The sequence below is a fragment of the Empidonax traillii genome, unplaced genomic scaffold (genome assembly GCF_003031625.1).
Source record: "Empidonax traillii isolate 1590-97213 ecotype Southwest subspecies unplaced genomic scaffold, ASM303162v1 scaffold491:size805508, whole genome shotgun sequence".
Taxonomy (NCBI): Eukaryota; Metazoa; Chordata; class Aves; order Passeriformes; family Tyrannidae; genus Empidonax; species Empidonax traillii.
In genome coordinates, this window is record NW_020955684.1 from 421,776 (window position 1) to 446,864 (window position 25,089).

The 25,089-nt window shown below is 44.2% G+C and overlaps 3 protein-coding genes across 5 annotated transcripts in view; 2 read left to right on the plus strand and 1 right to left on the minus strand.

The window, feature by feature from the left end:
* Window positions 1-201: 201 nt before the first annotated feature.
* On the minus strand, window positions 202-2,419 carry PNRC1 (proline rich nuclear receptor coactivator 1). The gene is made up of 2 exons (XM_027896279.1): window positions 1,851-2,419; window positions 202-1,263 (listed from the first exon to the last, which is right to left on the minus strand). The coding sequence occupies exons 1-2, from the start codon at window positions 2,229-2,231 to the stop codon at window positions 823-825; spliced, it is 822 nt and encodes a 273-aa protein (XP_027752080.1). The 5' UTR covers window positions 2,232-2,419; the 3' UTR covers window positions 202-822.
* Window positions 2,419-4,726, plus strand: BORCS6 (BLOC-1 related complex subunit 6). The gene has a single exon (XM_027896280.1). The coding sequence runs from the start codon at window positions 2,823-2,825 to the stop codon at window positions 3,417-3,419; it is 597 nt and encodes a 198-aa protein (XP_027752081.1). The 5' UTR covers window positions 2,419-2,822; the 3' UTR covers window positions 3,420-4,726.
* Window positions 4,727-19,974: 15,248 nt separating this feature from the next.
* RNGTT (RNA guanylyltransferase and 5'-phosphatase) overlaps window positions 19,975-25,089 on the plus strand; it is a 179,630-nt gene continuing 174,515 nt past the window's right edge. For all 3 annotated transcript variants that reach the window (XM_027896281.1, XM_027896283.1, XM_027896282.1), the window contains exon 1: window positions 19,975-20,106. In XM_027896281.1, the coding sequence (XP_027752082.1) occupies window positions 20,043-20,106 (64 nt within the window). In that variant the 5' untranslated portion in view covers window positions 19,975-20,042. The remainder of the gene's footprint in view (window positions 20,107-25,089) is intronic.

Here is a 25,089-nt window from a genome sequence, read left to right on the forward strand (position 1 = left end):
TTCCTAATTAAGGCTGAGACAGTTAAAAACTCAGAAACACAAAGTATTTCTATTGATGCACTAGAAGGCAATCAAGATAATTAACAGACACACACACAGAGTCACAAAAGAAAACCAAGACATGCTTAAGGGGAGGCCAAATTATTTTATTTAATTTTTTAGTGACCAATTAGATTTTTGGCAGAAAGCTCTGCTCTTTCCTTTTTTGTTCCTTTTTTTTTTTTTTTCTTTAAAGAAATCAGCAGTGCTCAAATTGATGGGTTGGAATTTTACTCAAATTCCAGTTAATTTTGAAAACAAACAGATGAACAGAATTCCAGATTGTTTCCAGAGCAGAGAGCAAAATTTCACATTTGTATGAAAATTCCATGTTTTTACTTAATTGGGAGACAGAATGTAAAACTATTGTCAGTAGTGCATGAATAAAACATTCACATTTGATCTGGAACCTTAAAATCAGAAAGCTGTACTCTCCTTCCAAAATTTTCATTACCTTGTGCAAAGCAAGTCAAGTCTTCGTGTGTCAAGCACATACGTAAAATTGTCCATATTTTATATACAAGACATCTACCGATCAGGCAGTGCAAAATACATCCTTTCATAACAAAACTAAAATGTACCTCTCAAAGTATGAACAAGAATATACACATAATACATGATGTACACTATTTACACAACCATAAAAAATATAATACAAGGATTTTTTTTTTTTTTACGTGTTTGTAAGACTTGACAGTCTTTTGCAATTTTTGTTGCAACAAGGCATGTTTTAAGTTTCCTGGATGGAGTTTTCTTTGCCAATTACTCAAGAGATCTTAGAAACTATGCTTGAACTTTCAGGAGAGTTTTCAAATGGACTGCCATCAACTCCCTGTTTTGGTCAGAAGATTCAGCTGTGCCACCCACCCAGTGGCTGGGAGGCTTTGGAAGGACACTGGGAGATGGTGGGTCACTGAACTTTGCCCCAGCGTAATTTTCTTTTTGGTTCGCTTCATTTAGGGCAACAGGTTTCTTGGACTTGGCATTTCTGAAGTTCTCTGTGTTTTTAAGTGGCTTTTTCTCCTGCTTCTGAATTATTTCCGTCGACACAGAATCCTGCCAAAAGTTCTCTATCTTTTTCGCCGAGGCGATCTTCGTCAGCGGCGCATTACACTTACTCTTCGGCCTGTTAATCTTTGGTTGTTCACACAGGTGTAAACCGTGAACGGGCTGGCCGTAGGGTACGGCCGCCTTCTCTGTCTTTCCCATCTTGTTCTTTAAAAACTGCGCAGACAAAGAAGAGTCACGTCAACCACGACCCCTCTCCTTCGCGATCCCTCACCGGCTCGGACACGGAGCGAGGCGCCGGGGCCGCCTCAGGCAGGGCAGAGGGTATCGAGCCGCGCCCTTCCCGCTATCCCAGCGCTTTTCCCAGCGCTCCGCCGGTACGGGCGGGCTGAGGGCGCGGAGCCCCCCCCGGCCGCCATGGGGCGCTGCGCGCTGCGCACGTCCCCCCTCGCGAGCGGGGTGGGGGGCGGGGCTGGCGCGCGGCCAGCGCCAGGGCTAAATCCGGCTTGTTGCTGGGGCGCAGCGGCGCGCTCCCATTGGTGGGCGCCGGTCGGCCAATCGCCGCCCGTGCCCCGCTCCCGGCCCCGCCCCGCCCCGTCCGAGCGTAACGGAAACTCTGCCGCCCGCCTTCCCCCCCCCCCACCCCCCGCGCTGAGGGGGCGCCCCTCGCGCCGCCTCCCCCACCCCCTCGGCCACCCCGAGGGGAGCGGAGGGGCCTCCCGGCTCACCGGGCGCCGGTGGGGGGGGAGTGGGGGTGAGGGGGGACGGAAAAGTGAGCAGAAGTAACGCAGCCCTGTCTTTACCTCCTTCCTGAGGGGGTTGCCGGGCGCGGGTCTCGAGGGGGCGGGCGCGGGGGGCTCCTCCGGAGGGGGGTCCGTCACCAGGTCGGTTCCTAGCGGCGTCCTTCTCCCCAGCCCGGCACGGTGCTGCTGGTACTGCTGGTAGCGGCTGGGCAGGAGCCCCGCGGGGCCCGGTCGGATCTTTCCCTTCCTCCGCCGCACCCTCTTCAGCGCGGGGCGGGCGCTGCCCCCCGGGCCCGCAAGGCAGCAGCTGGGCTGGTTCTCGCAGTTGCTGTCCCCGCGCCTGAGGCGCTGGAGCAGGGCGGAGGGCGGCAACCGCCGCGGGTCTTCGGTGCCTGCCGAGATCCGAGCCAGGAAGGGCGGCGGCGCCGTGGTGGTGACCATGGTTGGACGGGGGTACCCAGAGTTGTGCCGGGGAGAGGGGGTCGAGCTCAGGTAGGGACGAGCTGGTCGGGTCGCTGGGGAGTGTCTGCCCGGGCTTTGTGAAGGGCTTAGGAGGTGGTGGCGCAAGCGAAGCCGCCGCTAGGATAACATGGCGGGGGAGTGAGAGGAGCCGCCAGCAGCGCCCCGGTGTTGTTACCCGGGCGGGGCCCGCCCCCTTCCGCCTCCGCGCCAACCGCCGCGCGCCGACGGCGCGAGCACCGCCCTCCACCGCCGCGCGCCGCCAATTGCGGCGGAGCAGCGGCCTCTCCGCCCCCGCCCCGGCCAATCCGAAGAGACACAAACACTCGGGGCCACGCCCTGTCCCGCGGGCCGGCCAATCACGGGTGGGCATGGCCGGCGGGCCCGCCCCGGTCTCCGAGTCACGGGCTCTCCGTGCGCGGCGGGCGAGTGGTGCCCCGCCGGCCAATCGGTCTGCGCGCAAACAGCCTCGGCCCCGCCCCCGCGCGCCCCGCAGCCAATCGGCAGGGACGTAAACAGGCGGCGGCGCGCCCCCGGTGGGCGGGGGCAGTGGTTGGGCACGCGTCGCCCGCCATGGTGGAGCCGGGCTCGGCCGCCGGGCCGTCGGAGGGGCGGGGGCGGGACGAGCGGAGCCTGGAGGCGCTCAGCCTGGCCGCCGGCGGCGAGGCGGCGGCGGCGGGGCGGCAGCTGCCGGAGGGTCGGCGGGCGACGCTGGCGAGCGCCCTGGAGCTGGAGGGCACGGTGCTGCGCGAGGGTCGCCTCACCCAGTTCGTAGCCAACAACCTGGAGCGGCGGATCCGGCTGAGCGGCGCCCCGCGGGGTGAGCCCTCGGCGGGGGGCGGCGGGTCGTCCATCCCCGCCATCGACCCCGGGGCGCTGCAGGACGTGGTGGCCCTGGCCGGGCAGGTGGCGGCGCAGGTGGACGATCTGCTGCGGAACGTGCACTGCGGGCTGCAGGCGCTGACGGCGCTCAGCGTCGGCTGCATCCAGACCTACCGCGACGGCGTGGAGAGCCTGGGCGAGGCGGCCGACCTCAGCATCCGCGCCATGTACGCGCTGGTGGCGCGCTGCGAGGAGCTGGACCGCGCCATGCAGCCCGTGCCCGCCCTGGCCAAGCGCATCCGCGACATGAAGGGCACCCTGGAGCGGCTGGAGGGGCTCTGCAAGTAGCTGCTCCCGCCGCTGGGGCTGGACGGAGAAGCGCGGCCTGGCCGCTGCCTCCGCCGTGCCGGCAGCGCTGGGGGGCCCGGCCCGGCGGGGACTCGCCCTGCCCGGGGCTCTGGGGCTGCTGCTCGCCCTGCCCGCGGCCCCTTCTCGCACGGCCCTCAGCCCCCCCCGCACATCCCGCTCGCTGCCCCTGTGCGTGACCGGCCGCGGCAGCGGCCGCATCGCTGCTGTCAGTCTGAAGGAAGCGAAGTGTTTCGACCGATAAAGGAAAAGGTCCTAGTTGAAATCGCGGGGCAAATGGTAGATGGTGCTTTCAAGCTTCAGCTCCATTAAAGAATTTGGATTCCACATGCCTTATGCTTTCTATTTATTGAGGGCTAGGAAATACGAATCGATCCTAGTTAAAAGTAGCTGTAAAAATTCTTTTTTTAAAATACAAGATTCGAAATTGTTGTGAATACTTGCTTGACGCTTACAGGCAAACGTGCTTATTTGTAGCTGACTTGGTGCCTGACAACTCACTTCTGCTGTTGCAGCAAAATAGACAAGCAGAACGCTACTTTTTCCTACAGGACACAGTTGTAAGAGAAGATAAGAGGAAATGTAATATGTTTATAACAAAGACGTTTGCCTTCTGAGAATAATATAAAAAACGTGGAATAAATGAGATTCAGATAAGAACGAATCCATATGCAAAGTTCTAAATAAAAGCCTTCAGATGAAATATGCTTTGTTTCTATTAGTCTACAGTTTTCACAGTGTAAAAGTTTAAATGGCATCACTGTGAAATGATGCTATGATTTTATAGTTTGCTTTTTGTTGTTGTTTCTTTTCCTTCCAATTGGGAAAATATCTGTTTAATTACATGAAGAACATCACACGAATATGTGATGACATTATGTGGGTGTATGACTGACATAAAATGGGTACTGTGGGATAATTTATTTGTGTAACTTAAAGCTTTTGTATATGCATGAAGGTGTGCAGAAGTGATTTTGCTGTATCAGTAAGTGTTTCCTTTGAGACCTGATAGTAGCCAAATTATCTGCTCACTATGGTTCCTATGCAACAAGCCACTTAGATGATGCTCTTAGCAATCCATTTAGTTCACAAATGTCCCTGCAACAAGATTTCAGCAGAGAAACAATCACTGTGATATTACATATGTATAATGGTGCTTTTGGTTACTAGCAACTCCTAAAAAAACCTCGGAGAGCAGGTTGCCAAAAATACTATTCGAGTCCTGTAACTTTGGTTGAAGAGCAGGTAGGTTTATGATAGGCAGAGCTGCTACCCCACCGTGATCTCATTGAAAACACTTGAGTAAGGAATGGACACCGTGAAACCCTGTGCTTCTGCATGTAGACAATACTGAATTGTAACAAAATAATTAAATTTAATGTCACCTTGGTTTGCATAATGCCAGTCTCTGGCCTGTTTTGGGCCCTTCAGCGTGGCCACGCCTTTCGCCCCTCAGCACGGAGGTGTCTTTCATGTGTGGCTTTGCCGCCCTAACAAATGGGAGAAATCTGGAAGTGGAGCAGTGCCAAGGTAGCAGCACTCTGTCTGCTGTACTGGTCTGTCTGCTGGGGAATAGCTGTGGCTCCAGAGGGGGAGCAGAGGCCTAACGAAAGTTAGGGGAGAGAAAAAGAACTTAACTGCCCCTGTCCATGAGCCTAGAAAACACTAAAGATTTCTTAACACCACAGCAACAGCTTTACTCTTAGTAGTTTTGGGGTGTTGTTCTTGGGAAAGTTTGAACTTGTCTATCATGGAGATGCAGTAGCTTTGCTAAGTATGTTTTGTATACGTCAAGAGTGAAAACCAAAGGTTGATCTTGCTCAACTTCTGAGTACTGTTGAAATGTACAGGAAAGACCTGCAACCTTTTTTGTATAGCCACATATGTACAGCTATGCTTTTATTCATGCAAGCTGAGGTGAACCCTTTAAGCCTTTAAACCAACACTCTTGTTTTCCAATAGCAATTTATTTGTAGGCACCTACGTTCAATGCTAATTCCCTGCTAAAATGGTCAGGTCTGTAGAATAAAATTACTACTTTTATGTTTTTAATTGTGAGTGATTGGTTGTTGTTTAAGTGTTTCACTTCTTTGTTACTGCATTCGGTATTTGGTAAAATAATTTGAAAGCTAATTTAAACTCTGCTCCTGCATCTGCACAGAGACCCTTTAATGTGATTGCAGAGCCGGTTTCAGTCTAGGTCCTCAGGCAGTAATTTCTTACAGTGATGTCATTCATGTGATGAAAAAGGAATGGCTGACTAGTGAATTGCAAGCATGAAGAAAGTGGTAATTACACTGCTGGGGTTTGTTTTTTAATATTTGTCTGAACACATCAGCTTGTTTGAAGGGCCTATTTAGCTGAGCTTGGCGAAGTGGCTCCCGTTCCCAGGTGTCTGCCTTGTACATTTGCCGTCCCTGGGGCAGGCATGGCTGAAGTGCTGTCAGCCTGTTCTGTGCTACCACAATCTGTACTGATATGTAACTGTATAGCTGCTATGGTCTCCAGGCCCCTGGAAACCATACTAGCCTCTCTTGCTGGAGGAATGATACCACTTGCCAGTGTCTGTGTCAGCGCAGCTCTGGTGCCAGCCCTGCCCTTGGTGTCCTGTGTGAACTGCTTGTGAGCTACGTGCAGCTCTGTAGCCTCCAAGGAAGTTTGTCCAGCAGCCACAGACTTCTGTACTGCCCTTTTGATCCTAGTCCAGGCCTTCTTGTGCGTGTTCTGTGTTAATTCTAGCATTTTCCAGCTTCTGGATGCTGAAAGCTTTCAGGTTCTTTTAACCTTTTTTTTTGCTTAACCTGTCAGTGAGGACTGTAAAACCATGTTTGGGTTTTCCAAGACCTTCAGATAGATTTGCATATATTTTCTTGCTTAGTCACACAGGCTTGTTTTCCTTTCCTCATCAGCTGCCAAGTGAACTTTCATTGTAACAAGATGGGCAAGGGCAAAGAACAAAATGAACAAAACAAAATGACATGCAGAGCACTAAGCAAAGCCGGATACAGAATTTTCTGCTCTGAGAACCACCAGTGGCTCTTAGGAAATATCTAAGTTTGATAATTTTTCTTCAAGTGTAAGATCTGACTGGAAATTACTTTTCTGAGCAAGATGTGGTTGGTTCTGCTTCATTCAGATAATTTTTAGCCTTCCATCCTTTCTGGGGTTTTGTATTCCCTGACTCATGAGGTTCTATATTCCCTGACTACAAACCAGTTCCATATCCATGCTATTTACGGGGGCTTTACCAGATGAAACCTTAATTACAGTTGAAAAAAAAAATATGACCAGTCACCCAAAGCATGAACCAACATTTCACCTTTAAGGCTTTTTTTTCAGTGTCACTTAATTGCATGAGGTGTTCAGTAAGTAAGTACATCAACTTTGTGTGTGTCTTGCTGCCAGCCAGACACTAAAATACACAAGACTTTTGGCTGCCATGTCCAACTTTACGATGGTACTTTCATTAGTAAGCTCTTGACTGAGCTACCGGTATGAGGAACAGCATGTGAGTTGAATCCAAGAGCAGACCTCTTAGCATTAGAGATGCAACTCTTTTTGAAATGGTTTCAAACAGTGGGGTTTTACTACCGGAACACAAACAATTTTAAAGCTTCCAAATTATTCAGCAGCTTTCCAGACGAGTAAGATAAGTTCTTCTGGTGAACTGTGTTAGCCAAAACTGAAACATCTGTTAAGAGAGAGACCTCTTGCAATAGGTGTCATCCAACATAAGACAGATTCTGGCTGTCAGATGCCACACTACCTTGTCCTGACCAACACTGTTATGTGCACATGAAAAAGAACAACTTTTAAAGAACAGCAGATCATGTTTATGTTGCTGTCACAATCTGCTTTTATTGCTAGGAAATTACTTTGAGAAAAGAACATTCCTATAAAAATAATAAGTCCAGTTAGTACATTTTTGTGAGCATTGCCTTTACTTCTGTCCCCACCCTGGCCCCATTCTGGAATCTCCTGCCATGCATAGGAGAGAGAGAGAGATTCATGACATTTCTCTTTTGGAAAGCTTAGTGCAGTTACTGCAGCAGATGCAGGAACTGAAACTCATCTGGTTTTCAAATTTGCTGTTCCAGCTTGGTGCCTGGGGAATGCTTTTGTCATTGTGGTTCTCTGTTCAAAGCTTCAGAATTAGAGATGTGATCAATGGACTTGGGCCCTGAGCTTCCACTTTAACAGTTCAAGATCTTGTGCCCCCTCTTACAACATCAGTAACCTTACACTCTTATCTTGTAACAAGAAAAATTACAAAGAATCAAAATTTCAAACCTCCCTGAAGTTCTTGTTCTCTTCTACTAGTTATACACATTAGAAGCCATGCAGAAAACAAAGAAAAAACCATAACCTTCTCCCCCCCAAAAATATTTATTGATCCTCTTCCCAAATTTGAGAGGATGTGAACAGGGTGGCAGTTTCATAATAATAGTTATTGGCTGTCAAGGATAACATGCTTGAGATGGTTTTCACAGTACTGTTGAGTCGCTATGAGACTTAAAGAGAACCTGAGTTTAAAGAAAATAAAATTATACATTTTAATTATGTTATTGATAGGGTTGGGAAGGGGATAGTCTGTGCAACACTTGCACAGCTGGCATCTGTTGTTTGCTATCAGGGTTGGACTGTCATGTACATCAGTCAGGAGGCAGCAGCACTCATTAACTGGGAGAACAGAAAAATAGAGTTAAAACTATCTTGATTATTTTTTTTTATATTACAGCTAGAAAGTGCTGTCACTGTAATTGTTTCCAGAATTTGAGTTAACAGTTCTGTGATATTAGTATGAAGTACCTTTGTTGTAAGTAGATTTATATCAGAAAAGGCTAATAATTTATGTCAGTATTTTTGTGAATGCTAGTTAGAGAAGTAAGGATCCTGTAATTTTATCCAACACTGTATTTCTTGTCTCAGTGTGACAAATTATGGTTTTTCCTTGTTTTCTTTATAGACAGTGCTGGAAAAATTCTCACCACCGATCTTGCTTGTAAAACAGAAACATGCCCAGTGAGTTGTCGGGAAGGGTTTTGTTAAGGACAGCTTCCTTGTCTGGAAGTATATGTAAATTAAGGGGAACAAATTCCACAAACTTGCCAGGCAATCATTCCTAATTTCTCAGCAATGTAATAATCCTAAGTATCTGCTTTGTCAATGGGATCGTTTGACTACATTCAGTAGCAGAAAATTCAAAAAATCACAGATTGAAATCTTGGATTTTTTAAAAATGAGCTTTCTTTCAATGGTCTAATATCAGCAGCCATGGTGTTTGCCAGCCATTTTCACTCTAACAAAATTTTTCTTGTCTGAACTTGAGCTGATGCCACTCAAGGAAATGCTAACCTGAAAATAAAATCCTTCAAAGTCAAATTATCATTTGACTTTGTTCCCCTTTCTGTTTTAGCTGTGTACGCAATTTGTTTACTCATTGCATTTTTTTTTCCAGGCTGGGACTTTCCAGTGACGTGTCCTCAGCTGGAAGGAGAGGGGAGTTTCTCACTGCTGAGCAACATTGTGATTTTCCATTTTCCAATACTCTTCCTGCATGCCATTTATAGTTGATGATAGTGATACAGTTTGGTTTTGTTTCCCTCTTTAAAGAAAGAGATGTGGAACTAAAAGCCTTTAATCTCTCCTGCTCTGATGCCATCAGGTTTCTTTTCTCTGCTGAGAGCAACTGGAAAGTTACAACAGTGTCCTCCCTCCCATTCACCATTTTTGACAGCCACCAGCTGTATCACTTTTCTTCTGGCAAAACCTTGTTCTTGACCTCATCAGTTCTAAGTGCTATTCTTTGATCCCACTTATCTTCTGTCTTCAGTTGCATGACTTACTACATTGGCGTTATTGTACCACCAAAGGCCTTCTTATTTAGCTCAGTTATGTCCTTGTTTAGCTGTCCTTGTTGGTTTTGATTCCTGTTCTGCCTCAGATTCAAAATGGTTATCTGCAGGTCCTGGCCAAGGCAGGTTTCTGCTGCTTACTTGACCTGTTCTCTTCTGATGTCATCCATCCCTTTATCCTTTAAAATATCACTATGAATTACCTTATGCTTTCTTTTTCTGTGACTTCCTTGCTGGTGTCTTCTGCAATGCTTCTTGTATCCAGAATAGCCATCACCAATTGTTTTGTTTTAAAATCAACCCTCAGGCATTGCCAAGTCAGAAACTACACAGATAGCAGATTATTACACTAATCAGGAGACATCACAGAAAAATTAAACACTTTTAACAGAAGAGAGCTAGGTCTCATTATTTGATTCTGGTCTATTTTCATAATATGCCAACAAATGCAAATAAAAATGAACAAACTGCTTGTAAAATAATACTGTGAATAACTGTGAATGCTGTGATGTATCTGGCAAGAGACAGGAGAATCAATCACCTGCTGCTTACGTAGGCTCCTGGGAACAGGGTTATAGAATACCAAATAGCATGTGACACAGTGAGGTGACGCAATACAGGCAAGGGCCCAAAGCAAACTATATTGTTTTTCTTTTCAATCATAGAAAGACTAAGTAAATACTGTAGTAAGGCTTCTGCTAAATGAAATTCTGGTCTCCCTGCCTTCCTTTTGGCATGCATGCACACAGGGCTTTTGCTCACTTTATGAAGAGGTGTATGCATTTTGTGGAAGTTACAAAACAAAATATGATGTGTTATATTTCTTACTTGCAACAAACCTGGAAAGGAATAGTGGTAAAGAAGGGTGGGATGGATGAGATGGAATGTTAGGAGTACAGGATGTGCCAAAGCAGTTTCTTTCTTTTGTTCACTAAGTTTCATATGTACATACTTCAGTATGGCAAATAAATTCCTTTTTAACAAGATCATTCTTTCTGTCAGTGCTGCACATTCAATGGACAAATGCAAGTCATGACCAAAGGACTAATTCTACATAAGTGTTAAAACATCTATTTTGAAACAAAAGCCAATGTTGGACTGTACTGGATTGAACAGCTGTAAAAAGTTAAGCTTAGAAGTTGTTAAAATTCAGGTTTTAATATTGTTCAACTAGGCAGTTCTTAGTAAGTGTGTACAATCTTTTCCTTAAAATACATAACAGCAACAATTGCAAAGACTTCAGCCAAGCACTAGCGTTTGTTTCTTACACTTAAACTATATTGTAGGTGACAAAACTGATTTGGATATTCAGCAGAGTAGGAGTCATAGAACATGTTTCCCCTATGTGTTAATATAAACCAGAAAAATGGTGTAACTTGTTGATAACTATGGGAATTTATGTAGCACTGTAGGAATTTTTGGTTGCAGCATTCATTCATCAGCTTTTATGGGTTGTGAAATCACATGCCTGTACTCTTTGCCCTTGATTGTTTATGAGCTCTGCTTCAAGATAGGGACGAACATTTTGTCTCAATCGTTCAGTTTGGCGAACAGACAAAACAGCACTGGGACAAAACTCTATTTGTTTCTCCACCAATCTGTGAGACTTTCAATTAAGTATCTTGCTGATAGCCATTTGCATAATACTTTGGAAATAAAAGCTTCCTGGTTTTAACATAGGCAATCAACTTCACGTCACACAACCTACGGTCAGCAGCATGACTTGTCACTGCTGCCTGATAGATAGCCTATCTTAACAGCACGTATCACTCCTGAAAAAGGGCAGCTGGATGATGCAAACACTGGGGAGTCATATCAAATGGTTTCTCTGTGACACAGTTTTATGTGTTAAGGTTTGGTTTCCGATCCCTTTTCAGTTCTTATCAGTTCCTTCAGGGAATGCCACTACAGAGGCCTTTTTTTTCCGTTCCCATCTTTCCTTCCTGGTTAGTGGATCCTTTCTTCTAGGTTGCACTGCTGCTCTAAACAACTTTTAAGAAGGTAAATTAACAAATATACTTTGTGCATACATCATGTTGGCACAGTCAGTGTGCTAGTAGGTTGAAATACTTGTATTTTGGAGACCTATTAATAGCAGGCGTGGTTGAAAGTGAGTTTTTACTGCAGCAGAAGAGCTTTTATGAGTAGCTGCAGAAGCAGCATGCCCTTAGGGCGGAAAAAGATCCGCGATCCCACAGTTAGATCTGCAAGCCTGGCTCCAGGTTGCTTCTCTAGAAGTAAGAAGAAAGAATAAATAGGCCAGGTGGTAAATTGTATCGCCATAAATCTGCTGGAGCGGATCTACTGGGGCTGGCAGGTACTCAATGCAGCCATCATCTCCTTCGGCGACAGAAATGGCTTTATCCCTGAGGTAATTAATGCTGTTGAAACTGGATACACATTTACTTACCATGCTTTTTGATGCCATGGTTCATGTGAAAGAGAATAATATTTGACATTAAGCAGATGATGAATGGAACTGAACCATGCTTTCTACAAAGCAATTACCAAATTCTGTAGATGTGGTTTTGCCACCCAGAGGGAAAAAAAGCGCTTCTTTATGGTGACAGTGGGTGTCAGTAAGAGATGGAACAAAACATAGCTAGATCAAGAACAACAGGGGATGTAACCATAGTTTGTTGACTGTAGTTATGTGAGAGCTGTCCCGAGTTTACTTACACTGGAAATCTGAAAAGACACAACAATAAAACTACGACATGTTTTTCTGTTGAAGTGAAATGTTTGTTTCAAGATCTGGATTAATGATGTCAACTATGTACTTTAATTAGTTCGGTGTTACACATTAGCTGACTCAAATTTTTTTCATATCCTTGGCAGATCACAAACTTAAGAAAATTTGAGGCTGTGTTTGGGACTTTGGCAGTAAGGCCAGGCATATGTTAAGGCAGCCGGAACAGCCCCTTTTATGCCCAAGCCCTGGTCCTGGCCACCCACTGCATTTCCCTCTGAGTTTATCCACTCCTTGTGCAGCCACAAGACAAAACAAAGAGAGGAACTCAACCTATCTGAGCCCAGCAGGAAGGGAGTGGAAGACTTGTTTGCTTTTTGGCTGCATTGCTTCCCAGCCTTGTGTCACTGCACAGACAGTCGCTCAGCACAAGGGAGGAATCCTTGCGGAGAAGAAAGGGTGTGTGAGCCTGATGCGCACAGCTGAGATAAGGGAAGTGCTCAGGGAGGGCTTGCAGCTGCTACCATTTAAATCTTGTTGACCTGTAGCCTACAAAAGTGCTTTGCTTGTGCTGGTAGTTGGGTTGTTCCCAGGAAAGAGGCCCATACTTAGAAGCAGGGTTGTGCTGAAAACAGTTCTTAATGCCTTATAATTTAATTTTATGATGTTAGATTTATAAAAACTCTTTTAGTGGGGTTGAAATTTCAGCTACCAAGTGGGTAAAGATTACCTAGCAACAACTCTACCCATTTCAAAACTGATACAACTGCAGTACAGAGATGAATAGAAAATAATGAAGTGGGTTGTGTTTCAGGACAAAATGTCTTTTTGTTCTCCCTGGTCCCTTTGTGGTAATACAACTTTGCATCTGAGATACAAATGATCAAAATAGGCTTCCTATTTTAAACCAGCATAACCTTGTCTATAACTAGCATTGTGTTCATGATGTTTATATTCATTTGAGCCTCTCTATCTCTGTGTCATTTTTCAATAGTTTACATTTAATCATTTTTAGTTCTGCTGATGTCTCTGTGCTTTTGGGTACCAACATATGTTGGCATGTTTTTCTAATCCTCCATGTTAGGGAGCATGTAGAGGTAGGGCCTGAGCTCACCAAGACTGGTAAGTCTTTCACTGAAGTTTAGAAAGCCTAGGATGTGTTACGTAGTGGATCTCTGACAAAACACCCAATTATAGTAGAAAAAAACAATAATAAACTCATTTTAGCGTATCTAACTCCCAGTAAGTGGAGGGACATGTGAAGATTTTTCTCGGCAAGGGGATTTTTTTCAGGAGCGGTTTCCGTAGAGCACAGCTAGATAACAGGACTTCACAAAGCAACTTTTCTGAAGAAGTGTGAACATTTTCCGGTAATAGCCTGCACGCTTTCAGTGTATAAAGATTGCTATCTAAACCCAAAACTTTAAACTATTCAGAGATCTGAGAAATTTATTTCAGGCAAATACAGAGACATTTTTGTACCTCCTTCCCCTTCCTGAAAACCTTCATCTCTCTGAGTAACTCCCTAGAAATCCACCTGGACAAGGACAGTTTCATACCCATATTAAGTTAAGGTTTGAGTACAAGGATAACAATTGTTTGTTTTTTTTTTTTTTTTTTTCATTAATCTTAACCTAGTCACAGCAAGTAAAACCAGCAGTGGAAAGAAGTGGCATTGACTTCAACTGTAGTTGTATGTACAGCAATGGACCACAAGCACTACATTCTCTGAAGCAAAGTCCATTCCATCATGTCCATCTAAAGCTGACATTGTTCTACTAAGCCTAAAATGGTAAGAATGTGAAAAGAGTACTTCTAGGAAATTACAAACATATTTCAAACAAAAATAAAATTCATTTTCTTTCTCTAAGAAATGCTTGGATGACAAGAATTTACAACCTATTCAACATAATTATCTAAAATAACGTTTGCCAATTTATTCTTAAGGTTCTCTAGATCAGTGATGCTGCAGATGCATATTGTAGGATACTCCTCCCTCTCTCTACTTTCGAGTGAGGCTTTTTTGGGAACAAGTAGCATGTGTTCTTGTAAAGCTTGTTCCACAATGCATACCAACAGAAAGCAAAACTAACCTCACAAGGGCAACATTTAAGCATCTGATTATCTATAGATAACCATATATACTACCATAATTTAATTTATATAGAATATATATATTCAGATTTGATTTTTTAAAAGCCTGTGGGGCTGCCACGCTGATCCCTTTGCTTTGCTCTATATTCCCTACCTTTGCCTTTGGCCAGTTTCTTGGGGTATTTCAGGACTACAAGCACCTCGAGAGAGAGACTGTGGTCTTCTTTTATGTTTGTACAGGACGTTACGTGTATTTTGTATAATAAAGCCATACAAACAGAATCAGGTCTGTATGTGTTTTCTCAGGTACTATATTAGAGCTCATACATGTATTATTCTTCACAGGCTTTACATACACATAGAAAATCATAGTATATGTGTCTGTAGGCACAAAATTATGATGCAGAAAGTCTGAGAAAGTACTTATAGGTAATAATCTTTTCTTTGTGTGACCGATCACATGAGAAAAAGATTTCTGCCAGTATGGCAACCCAGAACTTAATCATCATGCAAGCAGGTTTGTAGGGTGAAACACTGACCCTCTCTTGGCTATTTCAGGCTGTAGAGGAGTCATAACCCTTTCACAGCTACTGACTGCACTAATCTGCCTCATGCACTAACCAGGACTTCAGTTAGTCCATTAGTTTTAACCAAAGCCTCCAGTCAGGGCAAGATTTTTACTAAGGTGTCCATATTCAGGCAGTAGAGAAACTAGAAAGTGTAGCAACGGAACGCTGTTTTAATTTGTAGAATCCAGTCACTCCCCAGCCCAGCTCCAAAGACTGTGAGTCATACTTTCCACTTAAATAAATTAGATGAGGTTCTCATATATTATGTCATACTTTGCCCTACTGCTAGTCATCTTCCATTGTGACATTTTAGTTGGTTGATTACTTCATCCGTACTCAAAGCACACTAATACCATATGATTTCATTTTATGCAGTAGAACATATATTCTTCAATGTTACATCTGGGTATTTTTTACAGTGTAGATTTCCACTGAAAATCATCCTCCAGAGCTGATGTGAGTAAGGCCTCAGGTGTCCAGGTCAAACTATAAAAATGCTAGGGAGACCAGGGTTAGTTTCCAGGACAGGCATCCTGCTTATAAGCTTGTTTTCCAGGTCCTTCTCTCTGTTACATCAAACATACCATCATTTCAGCTGCAGAGCTACAGTAGCAAGGCATCTTGTTTCTCAGGCCTGCAAATCAGTGGTTGAAGTCACAGCTGTCATCCCTCTTCAAGGGCACCAACCCTCTAGATAGACACCTTCTTCCCTCTGCGCAGAGACACGTCTTTCTGATTCCTTCCCAGATAGATCTGCTAAGGAAATCTCCTGCTAAGTAAATCATCTGCCATGTCTGCATCTAAGACTGTTCATGTCCCCTGCAGTAGTGTGAGATTTACACGTCATCACTGCAGCACATACGTGTTTGGTGGTGTAGCCTGATAGCTTATGGTGATTATCCTGACCCAATCCAGGGGCCTGGATTTAAAGCAGCTCCATCCCAAGCTCAATGTATGCTCCCTGACTATAGAGAGATTTACTCCACATGTTGAACTAACACTGTAATACCTTAGAGGCTTGAGCTGAACAAGTCATATTCCCACAATGAAGCTCTGAATGAAAATTTAAGATTTAAATAGACATGAAAGCAGGCTGCATATATTGCATCCATTAGTCTTATTTTTACTACTCTTAGAAAACGGAGGGTGTAGTCTATATACTACCAAATGTCTGGGTTGTCTTCTGCTGGAAATTTTATTAAGAGCTATGCCATAACCTTGCACTAGGGAATGAGTCCAGGAATTGGTTTTGCTATTTTATGCTGTTTCCTATTTACTTTGGACAGGAAGAGTAACTGTACTTTAACTTACATCATTCTAAGTCTGTGAGGTCGTGGTGCCCCCTAATGTCCTGAAGACCAAAGACTGGTAATTTTGTTTCTCAGTTCTACTAAAAGCTCTCTACAGGAAGAACACTTCAAGTGGCATTTTCTCAAATGTCATAAATGTAGAAGCCTACATGTGTTAAACAACATAACCACAGGCAAACAAAATCTTAACTTTCACTTAAATATAAAAGTGCGTTGTAATTTTACTATTTTTCAGGGTTTTTTTCTTAATACCATTAGAATGTAAGTACTATTGGAATAGAATACAACTACAGTAACAAAGTTAAAAAAATTATTCAGATTTAGACAGTATTCACCTGTCCCCACAAAAACTTCATGCATGCTGAAATCGGTCAGAAAGGAACATTGTACTAGTCACTAATTTTGTCCTAAGTCAGTTTGCCCTGAACATTGAACCCAATAAGCAAGGAATAAATTAATTGAATCAGTATATATAAAATATATTTTGCTATGTTCTATATACAATAACTTAAAAGTTTGGCATCAAGTTTCTTTCTACGTGAATCCCTATATGAAGAAGTGGAAAAATAATATTATGTGAATCATGCTTTTATACAGTTAGTATCTTTCACAGTTACTTTAACTTAAATAAATTCCTTTGCAGTCTCAGTTTAGCAAATAATCTGTTTGTTTGGGTTTTTTTTTAAGTATATTTACTAGATAGAGTTAGAAATGTCTCTTTCATAAAACATCCTGAAGGATGTTTTTTCTTACTACATTCATTATTTCTTTATGAACACATGGAAAATAATGTTATTCAGGCAAAACACCTAATTTATCAATTTCCTGTACAACAAGTAACTTACATTAAAGTTGTAAGTAGCTAGATAATCTGTGACATTAAAAGTGTAAGATTATTCATCAGCAACAATTTAGGTAAAAGTAACAAAACCAAATGTATTAAGTTTGTAATTAGGAAAAAGATTTAAAGTGTGCATGTGGGGTTTCCTGTGTGGTATTTTTGTACTGTATTTTTGTAGCTGTCCACTACCTAAAGCAATGTGGCTGAGCTGAAACCCATGACACAGAGGATGACTTGCATCCTGGGAAAATGACTTCTTGACTGTAGTGTCTGCTCTGACACGAAAAGGATTTAAATTGGTGAGCAGAAACCAGAGTAAGGGTACAGGCACCTAAATACCTCTAAGATAAAAGAGAATCAATATACAGTAAAGAGGAAATGTTTTATCATAGGCTATTAAAACACTTGCAGTTGTTTTCTCAAAGAAATCCTTGAAATTACTACTAAGGCTGCCCTCAAGCTCCTTGTTCAGACACTGCCATGTTGTCTTTGGAGAGTCACAGGAAGACCTGAGGGACTTGGGATTCCTCTGCTGGTACACCAGGAGAATCAGATTAAGAGTTAATAATGTCACAAAGGCAACCGGGACACAGTCCTTCACAAAGACTGTTTGATGTCACATGCAAACGTCACCTTCTGCCTGCGTAAATAGTTTTAAAGTGTCTAACGTGGCAAAGTCCAATGAAAACTATATGCACAGTGTGCAACATCAGCTGTAAATAATTACTTGCCCTGTGCATTGCTAAGCAAAAACAGCTGTACATACCCTCCCAGTTTAACTATACATCTTTACACAGTATTTCTGATCTGCAGCTCTCGAGCTTGTTTTAAAACCATGTCAGAATCTTAAACCTAGATGATGAGAACAGATAACTGCTTATTCTTGATATCTTTTTGTACGAATCTCCCCCTCTGCAAATGGTTTCGTTCCTAATTTTTCCATACTGCTGACCTTACTGTATGTTGCTCCCTATTTACGGAAAATAGAAACTGGGTATCTTGCAGTTTCTCTTCGCTTCCTGCTCTTTCTGAACACCCCTTGCACTCCAGTTTCACTTTCTTTTCTGGCTGGTCTTCAGCACCACCTGGTGTCTGACTGATGCCTGTTTGTTCTGTAAAGGAAAAATCGTCACTTTATTTCAAATATCATAAAGTTACTTTTTAACAGCAGTGCATTTAACAGTTAGGGAAAATAATATAATTAGTCTTTTGATGTAGCAAGACTTTCAATTTTAGCAAGATGAGAAGATTAATATCTGATAATGACAAAAGCCTTAGAGGACAAAATTCAGAAACTTCTAATATAGTAATGATAACCTAATGACTCAGTTATGCAAACTACTTAACTGACTATCTCAGTTACTATGAGAGGATATCCTAGGGAAAAAATATGTCTCATAAAATCTAGAATGATAAAATGCAGGATGAAACCCAGTAACTGTATAATGAAGCTTGTCATAAATTCTAGACAAACAAAATTATTTCCATTGCTTTGATGTGTTCACAGAACCTAAGGGCTTCCTATTGTACCTGTACATATAACAGTGGTTAGTTCTGCAAGCTGTGGCACCTACTGACTTGCAAAGACAGCATAGCTGTTCACACAGAACAGTACTGAAATGTAAGTAACTGGAAAATAAATTACAAAAGTAATCTATTGCTGTTATTTCCTAATGCTTCACTGAAGCCACTTGTACTGGTTTTGGCTGAGGTGGTTAATTTTCTTTGTAGTAGTAGCTCATAGGATGCTGCATTTTACATTTGTGACCAAACAGTGTTGGTAACACTGGGATGTTCCAGCTAATGCTGAATAGGGCTTGCACGGTGTCAAGACCTTTTCTGCTTCTCACACTGCCCTGAGAGTGAACAGGGTTAAGATGCACAAAGGTTTGGCAGGGGACACAAATGGGATAGCTGACTGCACCTGACCAAAGGGATATCCCAGACCTTATGATGTTACCTCAGCAATAAAAACTGGGAGAAGGAGGAGGGGACGTTTGGAGTTACGGTGTTATTCTTCCCAAGTCAAGAATGATGAAGCCCAGCTTTCCTGGAAATGGCTAAACACCTGACTGCCAGTGGGAAGTAATGAATGTATTCCTCATTTTTCCTTGTCCTTACCTCAATCAATGAGCTTTCTCACTTTTACCTTTCTGATTCTCTCCCCTGTCCCACTTCACGGGGGCGAGCAAGCAAGTGGTTGTGAGTGACTTAGCTGCTACAGGAGTGATACCACACCAAACCTTCAATATTCCTTTCACATGGGCAAACACTGCCAGGCTACAATTCTTCAAACAAGTCCATGCAAGTAGATCTCTCAAAGTTCATTGAGAATTTTCGCTGAGAATTCTATATGGAAACACAGTTTTGCTTGAGCGAATCTATCTGCACACTGTCTTCCTGTGCTTTTTCTTAGAAAAGAAACGGAAGGTTCAGCACAGAGGCATCTCTGCTACACTAACAAGCTTGTTACACCAGAGTTAAGTTGCACTGTTAGCTGGAGCAGGGATCCACCTATTTCTACCTCCATTTCTGGCTATAAGGAAAAATCTGGTGAAAACTAAAAGGAGAGGAATCACGTCTGTCCAAGCCTCCAGTTGTTTTCAGCTCAGGACATTTCCTGAGCCTGACACAGTCTACTACTTGAGTCGCCTTCAGTAACTTCCTCCTTCAAGCACCTGCTCAGTCTCCCCTTCCTGACGTTCAATCCAGCCCCCCACGGCGCAGTTTAAGACTGTTATGTCCTCTGGTCCTGTCGCTGGTTGCCTGGGAGAAGAGACCGACGCCCCCCTGGCTCCAACCTCCTCTCAGGCAGTTGTAGAGAGTGATGAGGCCACCCCTGAACCTCCTCTTTCCAGGCTAAACAACCCCAGCTCCCTCAATAGGACGCAAGCTCCAGACTATTCCCCAGCGCCGCGTCCCTGCTCTGGAGCAAGAGGAGGAGCCTGTAGCGATTTGTGACCACCTCTCTCCCAGCCCACCCACCCCTCTCGGCAGGCCGAGGAGCCCCAGTTCAGGCTGCTCCCTTCCCGCCCGGGCACCACCCCAGGTCCCGGGCACCCGGAAGCGGAAGCGGCTCCCGGCGCTCCGTGTGCGGTGGCGGCCGAGGCGGAGCCGGGTCTGAATGGAGGCGCCGCGGGCGAGGGGCCCCCGGCGCGGCTGAGCGCCCCGGCCGCCCCGCACTGCCCTCTCTCCCTCCCTCCCTCCTTCCCTTCCTCCCTGCCCCCGGGGCCGCCCGGGCCCCGCCATGTCCTACAACAAGATCCCGCCGCGCTGGCTCCACTGCCCCAGGAGGGGACAGCCCGTGGCAGGTGAGCGCCCGGCCCAGCCCGGCTCTGCCCGGCCCCGGGGCGGCAGCGGGGGCGGTCCCCTCCCCTCGGCGGCGCTGTCCGGTCCCGCTCCTCCGCAGCGCCGGGCACCGCCGCGGGCCTCTCGCCCTCTGACCCGGCCGGGGCTCTTTGTCCCGGGGCCGCGGCGGTGCCGTGCCCCCCCGAGCTCCTGGCCGGTGTTTGTCCCGGAGTCGGCTCCCCTAGAGCGGTTGTTCTCCTTAGAGCCCAGCGCGCAGCAGCGCTTTGCCTTCAGCGCCGGGCTCGCCGTCCCTTCGGCCGGTGCCGCGGCTGACACCGACCCGGCCCCGATCCCCTGCAGGGGCACAGTCCCGCCCTGCTCGCCGCAGCCTTAGGGCTGGGCTCTCGCTTTGCTCTGCTTCAGTTTCGGGCTAAAACTTTTCCTGTCCGTCACATCTGGTGCGACAGGCAGCAGCCGGGCACGAGAAAGGTGCCTACTGGAGCTACTAACTTGGTCAAGGGACCGGAGAATCCCTCTTATAAGGAAAGGCCTCGGCCTCGAGAAGAGGTGATTGAGAAGGGACCTTGTTAATGTGTATAAGTACCAAAAGAGGGGGGTGGTTTCAAGAGGATGGATCCAGGCTCTTCTCAGTGGTGCCAAGCAATAGAACGAGAGGCAACAGGCAGAAACCGATGTACATGAAGCTCCACCTTAACATGTGGAAGATCTTCTTTACTGTACGTGTGACCTCACACTGGAACAGATTGCCCAGAGAGGTTGTGGAGTCTCCTTCACTGGAGATATTCAAGCACCATCTGAATGCAATCCTGTGCCATTTGCTCTGGGATAACCCTGCTTGAGCAGGGAGGCTGGACCAGATGACCCAGTGTGGTCCCTTCCACTCTGATTCTGTGATATCAGTCTTCTGTGCAGTCTCTTCCAGATGTGGTTCTTTTTTTCCTGGAGGCTCAGATGTCTATCAGTGTCGATCTGTTATTTAGCCAGCTGACAGTGACCTGCCAGCCAGCAACCTTTTCCTGAGCTGCTTAGCTGGAGGATGAGTTTAAGTGTTGTACTCCAGTGTTTCACATGTATTTCAGGGTTTATCAGGGATTGCTGTCATCTTGGATGTTCTTGCCTAAAAGTTGCTGTCAGTCTCGGTTGTTCTAAGTATCTAGTCTTGCTGGCATCTAGTGGCAGTGAATTGAGCAGTGAATTGTGTGTCATTTAGACACACATTTTTGATTGTGAGTTAACCAACACACTGATTTCAGATGAATGTTTTCCCTGCTGCCTGATATGAGATACAGTAAACAAATGTCGCTCTTCTCAGTTTTCTCAAATTCTTATAATACAAACAATTCCAACCCCCACTTTTTTTCTGTCCTCCACTATTTTCTAGTTTTCATTCCTTTCACCTCCCTATCTGTGATAACTTAAAAGTATGTTTTCAAAGCAACACTTGCTACTCACTGGCTATTTTAGATGTCATTGTGCTATCATTTGCATAATAGTTAAAACTCTTGCATTTTTTATCCCACAGATGACTCTTTAGAATTTGGTGAGACATCTCAGTAGGCTTAATCTTCAGTCATTGTCAATATGTATTATTTGGCATTTACCAGTATTTAATTTCAATTGTTGATTTTGTGGGTTTCCTTCGAGTTCCTTATACTTCTCTGAACGTGACTCAGTTAAATAACACCACAGTGGTTTTGCTCATCTCTGTTATCTCTTTTTCCTGATCACTGGCACATGCATTGCTTTGTATCTAGTGAGAGATTTGATAGCTAACTTGATAGCCTTTGACCATGACAAATACACAGTAATGACTCTTTATTCTTTGTTTTTCTTCTCAGCAAGTTCTTGATCTCTGTTAGTTGTGGCTTTTGTTTGTCTGTCTTTTGAGCCATGGCTTCTCAGAAATAGCAACCTAGAGTAAGCAAGAATGCAGGTCATCAGCGTGTCATCTGCTGTGCCATCACTACTTGTGTGTTTGTTTATTCAGGAACTGCAAGGTAATTCTTTTCCATTTCGTGTGATCATGCACAGGAAGTTAATGCACAGTGGAAAAAAAAGGAAAGTGCTTGGTTCATTACTTTGGCTACTTTATCAGAATGTATTCTTATACTCGTTCACCTGACTTCTAGTTTTATAATGTTTGTGACTGACCAAAAGTAATAGGGCACAATCAGTCTTCTCTCTTTTTTTTTTTTTTTTTGCTACTTTACGTTCAAAGACGTCTAGCAGTTTTATGAGAGGTAATTTTTTAGAGTTTATTGATGTTGGTACTGTCTCCCAGATGTGTTACATTCTAGTTTTAATTAGCATTTAAATAAAACTTCTAAGCATCCGTGCATGACTTTATTCCCATCTGATAGTGTAATAGCAATAGCAGTGCTAAGCAAGGGTTTTTTGGCTTCTGTGGACCAGTATTCATGAAGTATTTGGTCATGATGCTCTTGTCTTATGGTTGTGGCATCTAGAATTTCTAGGTGACCTCAAATACAAGTACTAATGAGGCCTGGAGCTCTTCTGTTGGTGAGATTGGATTTGCTCATGTTAAGAGGACCCTTCATTCTGGACAAGGTCAATTGATCAGTGTCTCCCATTATTTTCCAGTTCACTTCTTTAAATATTGGTAGTTTTCTGCCACTTTCTGGTTTTATGGTGCAGCAGTTGTTCAGAATGGCACATTTTCACATTAATTGCGTTGTAGTAGCACTTCAGTCATGTGCTACTTGATGAAAAGAGTTTTGTCTGAATGCTTCGATCTGAAGTGATCAAATTGCTTCAGCCTGACTGCCTGGGCATCACTGTCTCTGCAGATACCACGGAAAGTGGTATTTTTTCATATCTTTTCATATCTTTTCATAACCACGGAGAGTGCTTGTAAGACACTGAAGAAAAGACGTGGGAAGTGTCTCAGCAGTTTTGTAGCCTGCTTCAATTGATTTGTGTTAGTTAATCCTGTTCTAGACATACATGCAGCATGTGAAACTGTGAGATATTATTAAAAACATCCCTAATGCATATGGTTATTGAGAAAGCACCTTAAATAAGAGTAAAGCTTCTGGTTCAGGAAGTTGCTGAACTATAGCTTGTAGTTGGAGAGAATAGTCTGATAATGGGCTGTCACTGTTCTACTTTCTTTCCTAGTTGTCTTTATTGACCTTTGTTGGTAATGAGATACTAGGTGAAATGGATGCTTTGACCCAACATAGTTCTCTTGAACTGGAAAACTGTTAAAACTCAAGGAGTTACAATTATTGTCATAACGCAGTTTTGTTACATCAATGACTTGGGATGCTTTGTTATCCATGTGAAATATCACTTTGTCACTGTCAGATCACTTAATTCAACGTATGTTTTTTTAATCTTAAAATGTTTATGCATGGTGGCTTGAGTTGCAATCTGTTGTTACTACATCACTTCTTTAGCATAAGATGTAGGGCAAAACTGTAGAAGAGACAGTAGCTACTGCCTCATTTATACTCTTCCATATTACTCAAAAAGGTTAGGAATCTTTCTTAGAATTAAAGCTTAGATTTTCACTAGCTTTTAGTGACACTTAATGGAGAGGCTTGTATGCATGCAGGAAAGGAGGGTTTTCAAGCTTGCAGAGACCAGATAGCAAATTTGTCAAGTGGGAAAATTTGGTTTTCTGTTTTAAGAGGAACACAATGTGAGATCATATTCAAGATCTTTAATACATGTGTGTCAGTCACAATTTGGAAAAAACCAAGGATGTAAACTGGGAAGAACTTCATGCTTACTGCATGGGAATAATGTGAAATTATGTTGCAGAGAAATGTAATGTAATAAAAAAACCCCAACCAACCAAACAGAAACCCCCTAACAGCCCCAAAGAAAAAGAAAACAACCAAAACCCCAGACCTATTGTTTTCATAATCAATTACGAAATTTCCCTAAATTGGAACGAAATTACATGAATTCATGGCTCTCTTCTAACTTTGGCAGGCAGCTTTTTTGCTGCCATGTAAACTCTGTTTTTCAATAATATTGCCAAAGTGGAATTTGTAGAAGCAGAGCACCTAAATACTTCCTAAGTCTTGTGTTTGAGCTTTGGAAATGGTAGTAAATGGGCTCTATGTGAAATACTCATCACTTCCACAACTGTCTGAAGGTACTCAAATGCTGCAGGGGATGTTGACTAGATTACTTTGTCTTTCCCTGGCAATGAACAGGAATGCATTTTGGTTGCTCAGAGGGAAATCGGAGTGCAAATCAGATGCTAAATCAAGGTCTGCTACTGAGAAGAGAGTGAACTTGTTCGTTCTCTGTTCTAGAAGATGGAGAACAGGAGAGTCTTCAGTGCAACTGTACAGGCTCTAATCAGATGCTACAGGAAACAATTGTAACCTCTAGGCTATTTTCCAAATGTATTCTCTTTTCCCAGTATTTTGTAAAGGATGGTGGTTTTCCTATGAACCCACTGACTCTTGTCAGTGCAGCTCTTCTTCTTGAGTGCATTTCTTAATTGAAGCATTTGCTGCCCAGGCTTTCCCAGGCCTGATTCCTCCTCAGATCCGATTAAGGTGAGTGAGGGGTGGGTCAGGCTCGTTAGCAAGTGCTAGGGGAGGCTATGTAAGAGCCTCCAGGAGAGCTACTTGGTCATTTGCTGCCCAGGCTTTCCCAGGCTTTCCCAGGGTTTCCCAGTGTGGCCAGCAGGAGCAGGGAAGTGATCCTTCCCCTGTACTCTGCGTTGGTGAGGCCACACCTTGAGTATTGTGTTCAGCTCTGGGCCCCTCAGTTCAGGAAGGACATTGAGGTGCTGGAGCGGGTCCAGAGAAGAGCAACGAGGCTGGTGAAGGGACTTGAGCACAAGTCCTATGAGGAGAGGCTGAGGGAGCTGGGGTTGTTTAGTCTGGAGAAGAGAAGGCTTAGAGGTGACCTCATCACTCTCTTCAACTACCTGAAGGGAGGTTATAGCCAGGTGGGGGTTGGGCTCTTCTCCCAGGCAACCAACAATAGGACAAGAGGAC